The sequence below is a fragment of the Rhincodon typus genome, chromosome 10 (assembly GCF_021869965.1).
Source record: "Rhincodon typus isolate 14 chromosome 10, sRhiTyp1.1, whole genome shotgun sequence".
Lineage (NCBI taxonomy): Eukaryota > Metazoa > Chordata > Chondrichthyes > Orectolobiformes > Rhincodontidae > Rhincodon > Rhincodon typus.
In genome coordinates, this window is record NC_063341.1 from 77586503 (window position 1) to 77606593 (window position 20091).

Here is a 20091-nt window from a genome sequence, read left to right on the forward strand (position 1 = left end):
CTGGTATGGAGGGCACTAGCTAAGAAGGGAGGTTGAGTAGATTAGGATTATTTCCATTAGAAAGACGGAGGTTGAGGGGGGACCTGATTGAGGTCTACAAAATCATGAGAGGTATAGACAGGGTGGATAGCAAGAAGCTTTTTCCCAGAGTGGGGGACTCAATTACTAGGGGTCACGATTTCAAGGTGAGAGGGGAAAAGTTTAAGGGAGATATGCGTGGAAAGTTCTTTATGCAGAGGTTGGTGGGTGCCTGGAACGCGTTGCCAGCAGAAGTGGTAGAGGCGGGCACGATAGCGTCATTTAAGATGTATCATGAATGGGCAGGGAGCAGAGGGATACAGATCCTTGGAAAATAGGCGACAGGTTTAGATAGAGGATCTGGATCGGCGCAGGCTTGCAGGGCTGAAGGCCCTGTTCCTGTGTTGTAATTTTCTTTTTTCTTGGTTATTTAGGATCTTGTCCACACTCTCTGCCTCCAAGCACAAGTTCCCTCCATTTTCCTTATATGGTCTTACTCTCTCCCTAGTTATCCTCTTGTTTTTAATGTATCTATACAATGCCTTGGGATTGTCTTTAACCCAACTTGCCAAGGACATTTCATGGCCCCTTCTTATCTCCCAAATCCCTGCTTGAGTTCTTCCTTGCATTCTTTATATCCCTCATAGGTCCTGTCTGCTTTTAGCTTCCTCAACCCTACATATGCTTCTTTTTCCCTTTTGGCTAAATTCACAACCTCCCTCGTTATCCAATGGTCCCTTAACTTGCCATCCTTGTCCTTCCTCCTTACTGGAACATGCCAGTCTTGAACACTCCATGGCAGGTCTTTAAACAGTTCGCACATGTCTAATGTGGGCTTGCCTGATAACAGCTCCTCCCAATTAACACTCCCTAGCTCCTGCCTAATACCGACATAATTTGCTCTCCCCTAATTTAGTACCTTTCTGCAAGGTCCTGACTTATCCTTGTTCATAGCTATCGTAAAACATAAGAAATTGTGATCACTGTATCAAAAATGCTCTCCCAACGACAGGTCAGTCACCTGGCCAGGCTCATTAACCAATACAAGGTCCAGTATGGCCCCTCCTCTAGTTGGACTGTCCACATACCGTTCCAAGAAACCCTCTTGGACGCACTTCACAAATTCTGCCCCATCTAAGCCTCTTGCTCTAAGGGAGTCCCAGTCAATATTGGGAGATGTTAAAGTCACCCACTATGATAACTCTGTTTTTATTGCATCTTTCCATAGTCTGCCTACACTTTTGTTCCTCCACTCTTGGTGGCTGTTTGGGGAGGTGGGAGGGCTATATTATAATCCAGTCAGAGTGACTGCACCCATCTTATTTTTGAGCTCTGTCCATATTGCCTCAGTGGATGAACCCTCCAGAATGTCCCCTTTGGAGTGCAGATGTAACATTCTCCCTGATTAGTAAGGCAACTCCTCCACCTCTTTTACTCGTCTAAAACAACAAAACCCTGGAACGTCAAGCAGCTGGTCCTGTCCCTCTCTGAGCCAAGACACTGTAATGGCCACAACATCATAGTTCCATGTACTTTTTCAAAAAAAAAGTCATTCATGGGATGAGGGGGTCACTGGTTAGGCCAGCATTTATTACCTCTATTCCTAACTGTCTGAGGGCAATCAAGAGTCAACCACATTGCTGAGGGTCTGAAGTCATGTGTAGATCAGACCAGATAAGGATGGCAGTTTCCTTCCCTGAAGGAAATTAGTGAACCAGATGGGTTTTTCCTGATAATTGACAATGGCTTCATGGTCATCATTAGACTCTTAATTCCAGTTTTTACTGAATTCAAATTCCACCATTTGCCATGACAGTGTTTGAACCAAGAACCCCAGAACATTACCTAGGTCTCTGGACTAATAGTCTAGCAATAATACTACAACGTTATTGCTGTTCCAGGCTCCAAGCTCATCTGCCTTACCCACGATAATCCTTGCTTTGAAATGAACATGATGCGGATGATGGGCTCAAGTGTGTTTATTAACCTTGTTGGGCCAAATGGCCTCTTTCCATACTGTGGAGCTTTTGTGGTTCACTTCATTGTTGAAATGCTCCATCCCAGGCAACATCTTGGTGAATCTCCTCTGCACCTACTCCAGTGCAATCACATCCTTCCTATAGTGTGGGGACCCGAACTGCACACACTACTCCAGCTGCGGCCTCACCAAAGTCCTGTACAGCTCCAACATGACCTCCCTGCTCCTATAATCTATACCATAACTGTTGAGAAGGCATGGGGTACTTGCCTTTATCTACCCTATTAACCTGTGCCCCCACCTTGAGGGATCCGTGGACAAGCACCTTAAGATCCCACTGTTCCTCTGAGCCTCGAAGTGTCCTGCCATTCATAGAGTACTCCCTTGTCTTGGTCCTTCTTCCAAAGTGCATTGCCTCACATTTAGGCGGGTTAAATACTACCTGCCCCTGATCTGCCCATCTAACCAATCCATTTATATCCTTCTATAACATAACCACTTCCATCTCACTGTCAACAACTTGGTTAGAATTGCTTAAAAATCAATTTAAAAGTATCCAGGTTCTCTTCAAAGGTGTCAGTTTAGTTTGGAACAAACGCTGAAATTTTACTAATAAACATTTATTTTCAAGAACAGATAAAATCATTACACTGAAAATAATGCATCAAGAATGGACAATGAGGCATGGTGAATAAATACTGACTTTATTGTTATATGTACTCAAATGAGTACAGTGAAAAGTTTACAAGTCATCAATTATTGTCCCATCTTAGGTACAAAGGCACCTAGCTGCAGTTTTGTAAGTTCAAATTCTTAGGGAAATAAATTAGAAAATTAAAGAAATAAAGAGTTCAGCATAACGGTCCTTCCAAACCCAGTCCACACTGGGTCTCTAGTCCTCATTGAGCCTTGGCTCCAGACCGTGCCAGGCTTCACCATAAGGCTGGTAGACCGCTGTGGAATCATCTCGAGGCCACAAGTCCATACTGAGACCACACCAGGCTATATATGGTGCTGGCGAGACTGTGTACCATACTGGTCCCCTTATTTAAGGAGGGATGTAATCAATGGTAGAAGCAGTCTAGAGAAGGTTTACCGTCCTTGTACCTGGAATGGGGAAGTGGGTCTGATGACTAAAAAGTTGCGTAGGGTGTGCCTGTACGATTCCTGAGGAATTCAGAGTGCTTCCACCATCAGGAAAATTACATTTTATTAACTGTAATCATTACGAGCCTGAACAGTTTGTCCTGTTTATGGATCCAGTTAGACTGCCATTCTTTAGAAAATGTTTCACCTTGAATGACCAACAGTTCCAAACTGTGACCGAACAATTAACCCTCAGAATAATTCTAACATGCAGCAGATTTTAAAATTACCCTCTCAATGTCCTTGCATGCTTCAACTTTGCTTTCTAAGCATATCTCTCGCTCTCATTCTTGCCACTCTGGGCTTGTCCTTGTAAACACAGTAAAACAACGCAACAAATTTGGGTTTAACGGCTGAGAGGTTAACGATTCTCTCAGTGTCCTTTGTACTTTTCTGCAAATGAAAACTTCCTTCCTTCCTCTTTCACCTGATACGACAGCCTGTATCTAATAAGTGTGTGACGGCACAAAGTTGCTTCGCCAGACGGCTCTCTCCAAATTAACACACGGAAAACTTGCACAGCTCTGACAGAAACACCTGTAAAAAGTGTAGAGGTGGCGGAGAAAACCTGTACTCCCTACACACTTCAGACCAGAATAGTGAAGTATTGCTACAGTCACAACTTTAAAAAGGTCAAATTTCTTAATTGTTGAATTTTAACAAATCTTAGAAACAAGCATTCAGGCAAACAAAAAAAATTCCTGGCAACAAAAATACACTACTGAAGAATGAAAAGTAGCCATTTCAGACCCTGAAACCTTGATACAATTTGTCACTTAGAACTTCGTAAACTCTGTAGTTATTGGTCAAGAAGGTTTTTTTTAATAAAAAAGCATATTCGTTAGTGTTCCTAACTACCCAAAACCTAATTGGATATGATTAAAGATCATTAATAGAACTTTCAGTTCAATGCAAATCTTTCAAAACTGAATCAATAAAATTGAACTCTAAAACACAGGAAATTACTTCTGCAACAGCTGATGGGATCTGATCAGCTCAGCGACAATATGAAAACGACAGAAGGAGAAACACTGTGAATCATTGTGTATTTAACTGATGGTTATCATGAAAACAGAAGCCTGTGCAGAGAAAGGCCTGCAACATAAAGCTTTTGATTTATCTCGGATTTAATAACCCACATATTTCCTAGACTCTCTGGGAATAAACCATTCTCGAAAACGCTGAGAGTGACCAGATTAAAAATCTTTTATATTGAGTTGAAGAAGCATAAATTTATAAAGTAAACTGAGAATGGGAATAACAGCAAATAAATCCAACTGAATAATGAAGATAGCTTTTCAATTGGCTTTGGAGGCTGTACTGGATTGTGTGAAGTTTGTCAGGCAGAAACAGAATATTGAAGCAGAAAATTACAGCTTTGAGAATTAGAACTGTATGAGCATTTAAACATGAATCTTTCATTGCCTCTTCGCAGCAGACTGTCTCTGTTGGTACATGTCTGTGGTAGGTTCAAGTGGGAAAAATATGCACAATGCAATTTCCAATAGACTGCAAATGCGCAAAGCGTAACAGGGAGGAAGAATTGTTGGGATGGGACATTTATAGATATGAAGTAAGGTGATGATACTTCCAGGGACATGTCCAACTAGAGTTACCAACACTATATCAATAGTTGGCACATTGAAGTCACGTTTCAGGTCAGGCTCCTTCAGAAATTTCTGAAGAATTCAAAAATAATTCACTCTGAATTGAAAAATAGTCAATGTGTCAATGGGACTTGCTGCAAGGTTTAAACTGACAATAAACTAACAATTCTGTTGAAGGTAGAAAGTTAAAGCCATTCTTAGTGTGAATTGTAGCGTGGACATGAAATGCAAGAGAATTGTTTTTTAAAAATATTTTATAAGATGTGAGCATCACTAGCAGGGCAGCATTTACTGCCCATCTCCAATGGTCCTGAAGAAGCTGGTGATGAGCTACCTTCTTTAACTTTATTCAGAGGATGTGGGCATCACTGACTAGGCCAGCATTTACTGCCCATCCCTGATGGGCAAGGAGGCAGTTGAGTCAAACACATTGCTGTGGGTCTGGAGTGACACATAGGTCAGACCAGGTATGGATAGTAGATTTCATTCCCTAAAAGGGCATTAAAACTAGATGGATTTTTCTGACAAACAGAAATGGTTTCATGGTCATCATTAGGCTGCTAATTCCAGTATAATGGAATTCAATTTTTATTATCTGCCATTGTGGGATTTGAACCTTGGTTCCCAGAACATTGCCTGGGTTTCTGGATTAACAGGCTAAAGATTATACCACTAGGCCATGGCCTCCACCAGTTCTGTAGTTCATTTGGTATAGGGATACTCGGTGCTATTAGAGAGGGAGTTCCAGGAATTTAACCTGGCAAATTTTGCAACACAGAAAACTAACAGAGTGTCATTTACGTAGAAAGTAGCTATTTGATTTAAGGGTTTCCTATGTAAAGCAAAAGGTAAGAATCTGTGTGAATATAGTCACTGTTCTAATGTAGGAAACAGTGCAACATCCCACAGTGATAAATAACTTGGTGATGTTGGTTGAAGGATAAGTATTGGCTGACACATTATAATCTTGGAGCTTGCTTCCTAACAGCACTGTGTCCCCTTACACTACATGGACGACAGCAGATCAAGAAGGTACCTTACCACCACCTTCTCAAGGACAGTTAAGAATGGCAATAAATACAGACCCAGCCAGCAACACTCACATCTTGCGCATGAAAAATATGGGCATCACTCCCACAAATTATTTGAATGAGCCCTCTTTGAAATAACTTTCAGACATTCCAGAAAAAGCAAAGAACACCATGTAGATCAGAAGCTCCTCCAATTTATTTCACATCCATAGACAAAATCCTATTTACTGAAAATTTGCAATATTCCTCATTCTGATTAAGATTTGCCAAATATATTACAATTCTCAGAATCCAAATGATTAGTATATAAAATAGTTGAATGTTGCCTCCAAATTAGCCCATTTTATCATCGACATCGCGTTTTGGTTTGTAACATGATCTGCAGTCAATACTCAATCACACTTTCGGAAACTTCTCCATCCCCCCATCCATTGGGAGCCATGCAGCCTCCCATTAGAAACCCCAAGAATTCTGCACAGGAAATGAAAAAAGAAACAAAAAGTCAACAGAAAACAGAAATAAAGACAATGTAGGTAACAAAGGGTCTGCAACTGGTGCCAAACAGATTCTATTTCACTCACATACTTGTAAGACCTCCCAACTTTCTCCAGCACTTTGATTTTATTTCTAATATTCGCTGGATCTTTCCTCTTCACACTGCCAACACAGGATAATTCGATCCACTTGAGAGTAGAGTTTAGGTGGAGAGTTGTTGAACCAGAAGTTTTTTTTCTACTGAACCAATGGCTAGCAATGCTTCGAGAGTCCCCTACTGCAATGCTTATCAAGAATTGCACAGAGTTATCATCATCAGAGCTTCAGGACAATTACACAGAGCAAGATTCTTTTTTTAAAAAGACTCCAGATGATACAGTTCATCCTAAAATTAGAGACTTTAACAAAGACCAAGTCTTAATGACATACTGACCTCACAGATTGATACAAGTAAAAGGAGGTTATTATGACAATCACAACTCATGTGTGGCTAAACCAGTAACATTGGACAATCTTATCTGCAGTCAGATCCCTCATATTAAATATCATGTCAAAGTGCAGCAGTTCAGAAGGTCATTGTTTCTTCAAAGCCGAATATCCAGTTGCAAATCAGGTTGTGTGCCCTTGCACCATATGAGTACGTCAGCTCACAATCGATTGAAACGAACATGAGCAAGGACTGTTTCTCCCTTTCTCACCAGCATCATAATTTATTCAGTTGGCAGTCTCCACTTTCTCAGGCCAGACTTGGAATGCTGAAGGGTCTCCTTTGCACATCTATGTTCCTGTATCAGACCTATAAAATGTTCAAGGAAACAAAACTTGAAGTGGAAGACCATTCACCAAATCGTACTCTCCAAATGTTCTGTTGCCAAAGTTGTAATGTCCCAGGAAGTGGCCATTCAGCCCATACGGTCTGCTACAGAGTCAGTCCCATTGCCTCCTATTCTACACCATTACCCGGAGAAAGTTTATTTGTCTGAATTTTTCATCCAGTTTCCTTTTGAAATACATCACTACCTCCACATCTACAATTTTAATTAAGAAAACGAGCACCAGCATTAGTCCTGCTCGCCGTGCAATGTAAATTCCCAAAACCTTGAATCTGTGTCCCAGAGTATTGGAACTGGAACTAATGGGATACAATACTGTGAAACATTCTCCACTGATCTTTAACATGCAGTCATGAATTATTTAGCACTGTGCACATGTTATGAGAGGAGCAGACAGAACAATCAGCATACCAAAGCCATATACACTCCCCCCAATAACTTTGCAAGATGATTCTGTAGGTTTTAAGTGCACCAAGACCCATATCTAATGCTAACTCTCTCGCTCAGGAGCCTCCCATACCACCTTTGTTCCATCAAACCGTGCCAACGTACAACTTGCATTTACAGAACACCTTGCATCCCAGAAAGCCCCAGTGACACGAACTCACTTCACGGGAGCATTCTCAAAATAAAACTTAATGTCTCTCATGTTGCTCAGTATCAGAAAAGGGTCATTTTAACACAACAGGAGACAGAGACACAGCATGAGACCTCAGTGAGATGTAACAGTTATTCTCCATTCTATTCCTAAGGTTCAAAACTGTGCATAAACTGCTGGCAAGGTTAATAAAATATTTTTAAAAGTAAAATAAATAATTGAATAAGCATATAGTTACTTAAAACCTATTTAAAAAAGGTGACAGACAGGTGACAGAAACAGGAAGGTACAACTGTGAAACAGGTAAGGAGAGCCCAGATAGCAGGTCCCTCAGCCTTTGCAATAGCTCAACATGTCAGAATTACAGAGATAACAAGGTGCAGGGCTGGATGAACACAGCAGGCCAAGCAGCATCAGAGGAGCAGGAAGGCTGACGTTTCGGGCCTAGACCCTTCTTCAGAAATGGGGGAGGGGAAGGGGATTCTGAAATAAATAGGGAGAGAGGGGCAGGCGGATAGAAGATGGATAGAGGAGAAGACAGATGGAGAGGAGACAGACAGGTCAAGGAGGCGGGGATGGAGCCAGTAAAGGTGAGTGTAGGTGGGGAGTTAGGTCAGTCCAGGGAGGACAGACAGGTCAAGGGGGCGGGATGAGGTTAGTAGGTAGGAGATGGGAGTGCGACTTGAGGTGGGAGGAGGGGATAGGTGGGAGGAAGGACAGGTTAGGGAGGCAGGGACAAGCTAGGCTGATTTTGGGATGCGGTAGGGGGAGGGGAGATTTTGAAGCTTTTGAAATCCACATTGATACCATTGGGCTGCAGGGTTCCCAAGCGGAATATGAGGTGCTGTTCCTGCAACCTTCGGGTGGCATCGTTGTGGCACTGCAGGAGGTCCAGGATGGACATGTCGTCTGAGGAATGGGAGGGGGAGTTGAAATGGTTCGTGACTGGGAGGTGCAGTTGTTTATTGCGAACCGAGCGTAGGTGTTCCGCAAAGCGGTCCCCAAGCCTCCGCTTCGTTTCCCCGATGTAGAGGAGGCCACAACGGGAACAGCGGATACAGTATACCACATTAGCAGACGTGCAGGCAAACATCTGCTTGATGTGGAAGGTCTTCTTGGGGCCTGGGATGGGGGTGAGGGGGTAGGTGTAGGTGCAGGTGTAGCACTTCTTGCGGTTGCAGGGAAAAGTGCTGGGTGTGGTGGGGCTGGAGGGGAGTGTGGAGCGGACAAGGGAGTCACGGAGAGAGTGGTCCCTCCGGAAAGCAAATAAGGGTGGGGAGGGAAAAATGTCTTTGGTGGTAGGGCCGGATTGCAGATGGCGGAAGTGTCGGAGGATGATGCGTTGGATCCGGAGGTTGGTGGGGTGGTACGTACGGACGAGGGGGATTCTGTTTTGGTTGTTATTGCGGGGAGGGGGTGCGAGGGATGAGTTGCGGGAAATACGGGAGACACAGTCGAGCGCATTTTCGACCACGGGGGGGGGGGGGGTGTGTGTGTGTGTAGTGGGGGAGTTGCGGTCCTTGAAAAACGAGGACATGTGAGATGTTCGGGAGTGGAATGCCTCATTCTGGGAGCAGATGCAGCGGAGGTGAAGGAATTGGGAATAGGGGATGGCATTTTTGCAGGAAGGTGGGTGGGAGGAGGTGTATTCTAGGTAGCTGTGGGAGTCGGTGGGCTTGAAATGGATATCGGTTTCCAGGTGGTTGCCAGAGATGGAAACAGAGAGGTCCAGGAAGGAGAGAGGGGTATCGGAGATGGTCCAGGTGAACTTTGGAAGGTGTTGGTGAAGTGGATGAACTGTTCGAGCTCCTCGTGGGAGGACGAGGCGGCGCCGATACAGTCATCAATGTAACGGAGGAAGAGGTGGGGTTTGGGGCCAGTGTAGGTATGGAAGAGGGATTGTTCCACGTATCCTACAAAGAGGCAGGCATAGCTTGGGCCCATGTGGGTACCCATGGCCACTACTATCTCATGTCAGAATTACTTTCAGCCTGTCTGCATGAGAGTGAAGGCTACAGGCTGGGTGAGCTCTCTGACCAGGGCAACGTGACACAGAAAGCCATTGAAGAGGTGAGGTAGCCACAAGAACGACATGGCCTTTATTTAGGGAGCACGTTTGGATAGATGCAAGAATTTATGAAGATTAGAGGCCCATTGTGGGAACGTTGTAAAGGAGTGATAAGAATACACATGAATTTCACCTCTTGTTTGAGGGAGAAAGGAGTCAATCAAAGATTAGTATTTTATAGTTAAATAAAGGACAATTACGAGGGAATGAAAGGCAAATGAGCTAAAGAGTGACCTGGTAAATTAGATTAAGGAGCAGGTCAACAGAGATGCAGTGGCCGATATCCGAGAGAATATTTCATAATATAACAGAAATAATACATTCTAACGAGGAAAAAAGATTCTGGGGGCAAATCCACTGTCTGTGGTCAACTAAAAACACGAAAGGTAACACCAAACTTAAAGAAAAAGTAATTGTGTAAAGACAGGTTATAAAAAATTGAACACAATCTTATAAAAGCAAGGAATGATAGAACGGGCTAATGAAGGAGGGAAAGTTAGGATAGTTAGGAGAGGAGGGTCATGAGAAATATAAAACCAGTTAATTGAGAAAAGGAGATGACATGTGAATTAAATGTGTATTTTGCATCAGTGTTCACTGCAGGTGATAGAAATAACATCCCAGGAATGGCTGTAGAGGAAGTCGTCCTACAAGGCTATTGAAAACATGAATTTAGGGAACCCATGCTAAGCGTAGTAAGTGAGCTAAGTTTGTAGTTTGTTTTAAAGGGTCTTGGCAAGAGACATTAACTGAAGAAAATGGTGGTTTGTTGGCAGGAACCTAATTACAGCCATGCTAGATATGCAAGAAACTTCAGTGTGAAGGTAGGGTCACCCTTCACTGAGGTTTGAGTGTCTGCAAGGTTATTGCCAGGGTGAAAAGGGACAATTTTTTCAAACATCTATAGTGAGTTAATTCCAATTGTTCTTGTCTGGAGAACTATAGTTTGTGTTACGTTTTCCTTATGTATTTAACTCCTGCATTCTTTTGTCAAAGTACATTGGCAGACGTGTTTGAATTTGTTCAGCGAGTGACTTCCACAGTAAACAAAAATCTCAAAGACCTACATCACTGTCATAACATTAAGCTGACTATATACAAGATGTAGACGCATAGGAGGATGGCAGAATATAGGAACAAACAGAGACACAAATGAAAGTGCTGGAAAAGGCTGGAGAAAGAGGGGAAATTAATAAAGAGTTTCCTATTTTCTGTGTTTCTGTGGAAGGTGGTGCGGGAGTTGGGTGGAGAAAAGGAAAGGTAAAACTCCAAGTATAATGGCCAATAGGAAACAAAGCAGCAGGTTAACATGTGGTGGTGGATTTAACTGCATGGAAAAACATGAAAAGAAAGGAGCCCACAGGACAGATTATTAAAGTATGGAGACTTTAATAGGACAGGAGTGTTTGGAAAGGTTTAGAATCTAACTTCAAGCACATCGGGTTAGGGGATGACAACGAGAAGAGGGATGGTAAATTCAGGACTGAAGGTGCTGTATCTGAATACACGCAATATACGAAATAAGGTAAATGAGCTTGTGGCGCAGTTCGAAATTGGCAGGTATGATGTGGTGGGCATCACGGAGATGTGGCTGCAAAGGGATCGGGACTAGGAGCTAAACATCCAAGGATATATATCCTATTGAAAAGACAGGCAAGATGGGCAGAGGGGCTGGAGGTACCTTATTAGGAAATGAAATCGATAGTAAGAAATGACATAGGATCAGAAGATGTAGAATCTGTGTGGGTAGAGTTGAGGAACCATGAAAGGTAAAAAAACCATAATGGGAGTTATCTACAGGCCAACAAACAGGAGTAAGTATGTGGGGTACAAGATATACCAGGAGATAGAAAAGGTATGTAAGAAAGGCAAGGTTACAGTGATCATGGGGGTTTCAATATGCAGGTGGACTGGGAAAATCAGGTAGGTAGAGCATGACAAGAAAAGGAATTTGTGGAGCGGCTGTGGGATGGCTTTTTGGAGCAGCTCGTCATGGAGCCCACTAGGGAACAGACAATTCTGGATTTAGTGTTGTCCAATGAGGCAGACTTAATAAGGGAGCTTAAGGGTGAAGGAACCTTTGGAGGCAGTGATCATAATATGATAGAATTTACTCTGCAATTTGAGAGAGAGAAGCTGGAATCAGATGTAACTTTGAATAAAGGCAACTACAGAGGCATAAGGGAGGAGCTGGGCAGAATTGACTGAAACAGGAGCCTAAAAGGAATGACAGTAGAACAGCAATGGCAGGAGTTTCTGGGATAAATTCCAGAGACCCAGCAAAAAGCAGCATACTAAACAGAAGACAAGGCAACCATGGCTGACAAGGGAAGTCAGAGACAAAATAAAAGTAAAACAGAAAGCATATAATGGGGCAGTGGGAAGCCAGGGGATTGGGAAATCTACAAAGACCAACAGAGGACAATCAAAAATGAAATAAGGAGGGAGAAGATTAAATAGAAGGGTAAGTTAGCCGTAACATAAAAGAAGATTGCAATGAGTTTCTTTAGATATATAAAAGGACAAAGGAAAGGCAAAAGTGGACATTGGGTGACTGGAAAATGATGGTGTAGTAGTAGTAACGGGGAACAAAAATGGCAGAGGAACTGAACAAGTACTTTGCATCAGTCTTCATGGTGGAAGACATGAGTAACATCCTAAAAATTTAAGAAAGTTGGGGGGGGTGGGGCATAGGTGAGAATGGTGGCCATCACCACGGAGAAGGTGCTAGAAAAAACAGAAAAAGGTCTGAAAGTGGATAAGTCACCTGGACCAGATGGACTACACCCCAGAGTTCTGAGGAGCTAGCTGAAGAGATAGTGGAGGCATTGGTGGTGATCTTCCAGGAAACACTGGAGTCAGGGACAGTCCCAGAGGACTGGAAAATCACTAATGAACCCCCCTGTCTAAGAAGGCAGTAAGGCAAAAGTTGGGAACTGGCAGGCCGATTAGCCTGACCTCAGTCATTGGTAAGATTTTGAAGTCCATTGTGAAGGATGAGATTTCTGAATACTTGGATGTGCATGTAAAATAGGGCAGGCAGCATGGGTTCATCAAGGGGAGGTCATGCCTGACGAATCTGTTAGAACTCTTTGAAGTAGTAATGAGCAGGTTAGACCAAGCAGAGCCAATAGATATTATCTACCTGGACTTCAAGAAGGCCTTTGATAAGGTGCTGCACAGGAGGCTACTGAGTAAGATAAGGGCCCATGGTGTTAGAGGCAGGGTGCTAACATGGAGAGAAGATTGGCAGTCTGGCAGAAAGCAGAAAGTGGGGATAAAAGGGTCTTTCTCAGGATGGCAGCCAGTGACAAGTGGTGTTCCGCAAGGGTCAGTGTTGGGACCACAACTTTTCACTTTGTACACTAATGATCTAGATGAAAGAACTGAAGGCATTCTGGCTAAGTTTGCAGACGATACAAAGATAGGTAGAGGGACAGGTAGCATTGACGATACAGGGAGGCTGCAGGAGGTTTTGGACAGGTTAGGAAAATGGGCAAAGAAGTGGCAGATGGAGTACAACATGGGAAAGTGTGAGGTCATACACTTTGGTAAGAAGAACAAAAGCATGTACTATTTCCTAAATTGGGAGAAAATTCAGAAGTCTGAAGTACAAAGGGACCTGAGAGTTCTAGTCCAGGATTCTCTTAAGGTAAACTTGCAGGTTGAGTCAGTACTTAGGAAGGCATATATAATGTTGGCATTTATTTTGAGAGGACTAGAATATAAAAGCAGGGATGTACTTCTGAAACTTTATAAGGCTCTAGTCAGACCACATTTAGAATATTGTGAGCAATTTTGGCCCCCATCTCTCAGGAAGGATGTACTGGCCCTGGAGTGAGTCCAGAGAAGGTTCACTAGAATTATCCCAGGAATGAAAGGCTTAACGTATGAGGAACGTTTGAGGACTCTGGTCTACACTTAGTGGAGTTTAGAAGGATGGGGGTGGGGGGGCAAGCGTGTGGAAGGGTGCAGTCTAATTGAAACTTATAAATTAGTGAATGGGCCTGGATAAAGTGGATGTTAGGAAGATGTTTCAATTAGCAGGAGAGACTAGGACCCAAAGACACAGCCTTAGAGGAAAGGAAACAGCCTTTAGAACTGAGATGAAGAGAAGCTTCTTCAGCCAGAGAGTGGTGAATCTATGGAATTCACTGCCACAGAAGGCTGTCGGCGCCAGGTCATTGAGTATATTTGAGACAGAGATAGATAAGTTCTCGATTGTCAAGGGGATCAAAAGGTTATGGGGAGAAGGCAGGAGAATGGGGTTGTGAAACTTATCAGCCATGATTGAATGGCAGAGCAGACGTGACGGACCAAACGGCCTAATTTCTGCTCCCATCTCTAATGGTCTTACGTACAAGAGCAGCATGGGACATGGGACATGGAGCAGGAGATCATGGCACTCAAAGATGACAACACCAACTGACAAACAGATCTTTGATACAAACTCACCTGTGACAACAGCAAGCGAGAGAGAGGCGCGTCTCAGCTTCCACTCTATACCTGCCAGAATCTGGCAGGTCTTTACACTCCGCTATAAAAACACGCAGGTCAGTCTGAGGAAAGCCCTCCTGCTGGTAAAGCTAAAGGGAGGAAGAAAATAGCAACTACAATTTGATATTGAGAACAACGTATTACACACATTGTTGAATTTTGTTTACCAATCTCGTCAACCCAGGAGATAAGCTCTCTGTCAGTACATCTTGTCTAGAAATCAAAATCAGACGGTTCAAAATGTTGTGGTTAGCTGCAATTATAGACATTCTGATCAAATGTAAAATTAAAAGTCAATCTGGAATGGTTCCCCAATAATTATCAGAACCCAAAAAGTTACAGTTTCAAACGTGAGGTTGTGAGATGGGAGGTTGGAGGGAGAAAAGTTGATACAGAAGTAAGTATAGACTCTTACAAAGAGTCATCATTACACTTATCTCCTGTGCCAGACAACCAGTGCACTGGCCACAGTGAGTCACAAGGTAGTTTGAAAAATACAAATAGATAAAATATTATTAGATGTATTTCATCTATAAATCTCTCAGGCACTCCACAGCCTATGTAGTAATTGTGAAGTCCAGTCAATATCATTTCACACTTTTGGGTCGATCATTGGGCTCCAGTCTCAATCGTTTGATAAAAGAAACTATATCTCATTACTACAGCAGGAAATGCACAAAGAGACAGGAACAAATTGAGTTAAAGAGAGGAATAATGGACAGAAGAAATAAAGTCAGGAGACCATCAAGCCTGCTCCGCCATCCAATAAAATCATGGCTGATCTTCATCTTCAACTCCACTTTCTCACCTGCTCCCCATTTCTGCCATTCCCAAGGAGACCAAAAATCTGTCTCTCCCAGCCTTAATAATATATACTGATGGAGAATTCACAGTCCTCTGGGGAGAAGATTCCAAAGATTCGCAATCCTTTGAGGAAGGAATTTTCTCCTCCTCTCAATCCTAAACATCTAGTGTTTTCCCCCTGCTCATTCCACAGCCAGTACGGGGGGAGTAACCTCTCGTGTCAGTGGGAAATGTTTTGACCCATTCAGCTCCAGAATTGTCTCAAATGATTATCCAACCTCCAGATATCAAGTGCTCAAGTCACGTCTCAAAACATTTCTCTTTTTCTCTCTCACATGCACACACGCTACAAAAACCAATGGAAATGGTAGAATATCAGTTGTTAATACCTGCATTGAGGGAACAGTCAGTATAAAGCACGCATTATTCTCGGGACATGGGCACCACAGGCAAAGCCAGTATTTATTGCTCATTCTGATTTGATTGGATACATAGAAAAGTAGGATCAGGAGCAGGCCATTCAGCCCTTCACATATTCAATACGATCATGGATGATCATCCAACTCAGTCCCCTGTTCCTGCTTTCTCCCCATGTAGCTCTTAAGGCTAAAGGGAGCAAAAGGCTATCTAGCTCCTTTTCAAACACATGCACTGTTTTGGCCTGAACCATTTCAGTGGCAGAGAATTCCACAGGCTCACTGCTCTCTGCGTGAAAACATTTCCCTTCATCTCACTCCTAAATGGCCTGCCTTGTATACTCAGATAGTGACCCTCTGGTTCTGTACTCCCACAGTCATCGGGAACATTCTTCCTACCTTTAACCTGTCTAGTCCCGTTCGGAATTTTGTAAGTTCCTATGAGATTCCTCCTCATTCTTTTAAACTTGTGAACATAATCCTAACTGATCCAATCTCTCTTCATATATCAGTCCTGCCATCCAAGGAATCAATCTGTTCTTAAAAAAAAAAAGAGTGGGCTTGGAGTTAGACATCCTTCAGAAAAGGAAATGATTTGGACAGTTAGAAAACCTACTGATCAGACAGCTTTACAGATATCTGACAGGACGTTGGTGGAGCAGTGGTAATGTCTCTACTTCTAGGCCAGGAGGCTCAGTTTCAAGTTGCACCTGCTCCAGAGATGTGTCATAACATCTGATTGATTGGAAAATCTCTTACAGATACCAGTGACATTTTAATTTCTAGATTTTAAATGAATTCAGCATCTGAAACTGAAGGAATCTGAAAACATTATGAGTTTAGTCACTACAGAGGCAAGTTTCAGAATTCAACATGCAGCATTGTGCAGCCTCCAAATACGTTTTTAAAAAAATCTCCTGCTTCATTTACGATCTCTCACCCAGTGTGCGCTATGTGACCCACGAGGCAGACTGTCTCACGAGGAGAAGTTGGACAGACTGGGCTTGCGGTCACCGCAATTTTGAAGAGTCTGAAACAACTTGACCAAAACAGACAAGATACTGAAGGGGTTGGACAGGATCAATGTGGAGAGGAGGTTTCCTCTTGTGGGAGACTTGAGAACCAAGGGGTCATGTTTGAAAATTCAAGAGGTGGCCCCCAACCGCCCCCATTGAGACAGAGATGAGGAGACTTGTTTTCATCAGAGGGTCGTAACTCTTTGGAACATTCTTCCTCAAAAGCAAAAAAAACACCATGAGGGTGGAAGAGGAGTCCATGAATATTTCTAAAGACAGGTGGATAGATTCTTGATGTACAAAGCAACGCACGATTGAGGACATGGGAACGTGGAACAATTAGATTAGCTGCAATCTTATTGAACAGCAGGGCAGGCTCAAGGGGCCGAGTGGCCTTTCATTTTTGGATGACGCCCAGCTGTAACAAATAGCTGATTCTGGAAATTGACACCATATAATGGCAGGAAGATTCCTTACCTTGATAGTTTCGTAAGTGTCAGTAATCAGGGCTATGAAGAGACTTAGAACCATGTAGATAAAAAGGCTAATGAAGGTGGACAGATAGATTCGACTGAACACCCAGACCACATAGCTCTTGTCCTCCATTGCAGCAAAGGTCGCAAACATGTCATCTCCATTGATCAACGAGAAGAGGCACTCGGAAACCACATTCAAGGATCGAAACTGTTGAGGGAGAAACCCAAGGCAAACAATTATTCTCAGTTTGTCATGGTAGGATCATTGTTGTCCAAACAACACTATCAGAAGGTGCTAGCTGCAGGTCAGGAAATGTGTCAATGGTGAGAGGGGTCTTGGGTGTTTATGAACATAAATCTTTAAACAATGGCATAGCAAGTTAATATTCCAGTTTATTTTTTTGGAAAAGAAAGTATATGGTTTATAAGTAAAGGAATAGATAACTAAATTAAAAAGATCCTTTCAAACATTATAAGGCACCAGGTAGGCCTCAGTTGGGATATTCTGGACAATTTTGAGGAATGTGCTTCTGGAGAGATGTACAGGTCTTGAAGAGGTTTCAGAGGAGGATCACCCAAATGCTACATAGGATGACGGACTTCAATGATGAGGAAAGCTTGGAAAGATTATGACTGTTCTCAGTGGTTTAGAGACAATTAAGAGGTAACATTAAAGAGGCTCCCACAACGGTGAAAGGTTTTGATAAAATAAAGGAGAGAAAATGGATCCCTTTGATAATGGCCAACAATTAGGTATTAAGGTGCAAAATCACTGGCACAAGATCCAGAGGGGAGATGGAGAAATTCTCTTCAGACCAAGTTGCCAGAATTCAAAATGTTCTACCCAAGATGTGGTGGAAACTAGCTCTGTGTACAAAAGGGAGCTGGGACAAGCCCCTTAAAGGGAGGTGATGGCCTAGTGGTATTATCGCTGGACTGTTAATCCAGAGACCTGGATAACGTTCTGGGGACCCGGGTTCGAATCCCACCAAGGCAGATGGTGGAATTTGAATTCAATAAATATCTGGAATTAAGAATCTAATGATGACCATGAATCCATTGTCGATTGTTGGAAAAACCCATCTGGTTCACTAATGTCCTTTAGGGAAGGAAACTGCCATCCCTACTGAGTCAGGCCTACATGTGACTCCAGACCCACAGCAATATGGTTGACTCTGGGCAATTTGGGATGGACAATAAATGCTGCCTGGTCAGTGACACCCTCATCCCGTAAAGGAATGAAGAAAGAAATGTTACCATAGTCTTACCAGACCATAAAGCTATTCTCTAAAAGTGAGGGGGATAACTGGCAGTGGTTTAACCTGAGGGTCACCATGCCTCAGACAAGGGGAGAGGTTGGTAACCTCAGCAAGGTAGATGGTCACAGACAATAGACAGGGATGTGGGAAAAAGCACAAACACTCTTTCAAAGGAAAGGTAGCATAGGTATGATGGGCCAAATGGCCTCCTTCTGCAAGTTTTGTTTTAAAAATCCATTTACTGAATGTGGTGTCACTGGCTAGGCCAGAATTTATTGTCCATCCCTAATTCCCCAGCGGGTAGTTAAGAATCAATGCAGCGGGTCTGGAGTCACAAAAAAAAAAGTGACATTAGTGAACCAGAGGGATGTTTGTGACAATGGTTACAGAGGTACCTTTTTAATTCCAGATTTTGAGTTAAAATTTCACCATCTGCCATACCAGGATTTGAATCCATCCTCAATCCAATAACATTACCATTTTGCCAATACCTCTCACTCCCCTTCTATAGCTATGAAAGCATACTGGGTCTTTATTTTTTTCCCCAAATATGCTATCTAAACACTTTGTCCAAATACAGCACAAGAACCTAGACCTTTAGAATTTGCAATGAATATACACCTTTACTCACCTTTTGATGGTAAGGTCCAAGTACAATCCACCCACAGAAGCAGTAACCCAGGTAAATCATAGAGGCACAGCAACAAAACCGAATAACATTGGGGAAGGCTGCTCGCAGTGTTAAAATAAGAACCTGCAACAAAACCAAAACGGGCGGTCAAAATTACAAAAAAAGGAGAAGAGAGGAAGACAGATGTTCAAAAGGTGACGGAGAAAGCCAGGAGAATTTCACCAGCTCTTACATTATACTTTTCAAAAAAGCCCAAATATCGGATGACTCCGACCCAAACCAGCAAAGTGGCTGTTCCCAATAAGATGCTGCAAACATCATAGGATGCAAAGCTCTGTAATGGAAAGAAAAAAAAACATGTTTAAGCTTTGTGTACGGTAAACCCTGATCGAGTTAGGAATTCAGGAAGGTTGTTCAGCCTCAAACTAGTTCCACATTTTAATGTGTTCATGGCTGAACTGCAACGACTAACTCTGTCTCCCAGTCTTTGCCCCATATTCCCTTGATGCCTTTGATTATTAACAATCTATCACTCTGTTTAAATAGTAACAATTGATCTCGCATCAATCGCCTTTCATGGGAGATTTCCAAATGTTGAAAATTCCACAGAACAGCTGATGTGGGAGATGTAAGACCACTGTGTAGAGAGCAATTGGGAGTGCTAATCTGAAGTGGGGGAGCAGGCTGAAGATAGAGATGTTCAAAAATTATAAAAAGGATTTGTAGAATACGTAAAAATAAATGATGCAGAGAGCAATTCTTTAATTAAATGTCACAAATTTTAAATAATTGGCAAAAGAACTAGGGCTTGGAGAAAGAGAAGGAAAATGTAATTAATTCAATCACAACAATGAAGTTGTAGAGAGATAGTAGGAACTGCCGATGCTGGAAGGGTCTAGACCCGAAACGTCAGCTTTCCTGCTCCTCTGATGCTGCTTGGCCTGCTGTGTTCATCCAGCTCTACACCTTGTTATATCATGAAGTTGTAGGCTTGCGCCTGTGAGTTTGGTTGCAGACGTTTCATCACCCTGCTATACCCACAACCAATAAAACTAACGTATTATACAAAATACCATGCAAGGACTGTGAGAAACATTACACAGGCCAAACTGGAAGAAAACTGACAATAAGGATACATGAACACCAACTAGCCACCAAGGGGCACGACCAATTCTCACTGGTCTCAATACACACAGACAAAGAAGGACACGAATTCGA

General features: G+C 42.8%; 1 protein-coding gene across 3 annotated transcripts in view; it reads right to left on the reverse strand.

Annotated features, from left to right (window-relative positions):
* Nucleotides 1-5954: 5954 nt before the first annotated feature.
* LOC109922856 (mucolipin-3-like) overlaps nt 5955-20091 on the reverse strand; it is a 50282-nt gene continuing 36145 nt past the window's right edge. For all 3 annotated transcript variants that reach the window (XM_048602486.1, XM_020522889.2, XM_048602485.1), the window contains 5 exons: nt 19106-19207; nt 18874-18996; nt 16985-17191; nt 14230-14360; nt 5955-7071 (listed from right to left, as the gene is read on the reverse strand). In XM_048602486.1, coding sequence (XP_048458443.1) covers nt 7053-7071; nt 14230-14360; nt 16985-17191; nt 18874-18996; nt 19106-19207 — 582 coding nt within the window. In that variant the 3' untranslated portion in view covers nt 5955-7052. The remainder of the gene's footprint in view (nt 7072-14229; nt 14361-16984; nt 17192-18873; nt 18997-19105; nt 19208-20091) is intronic.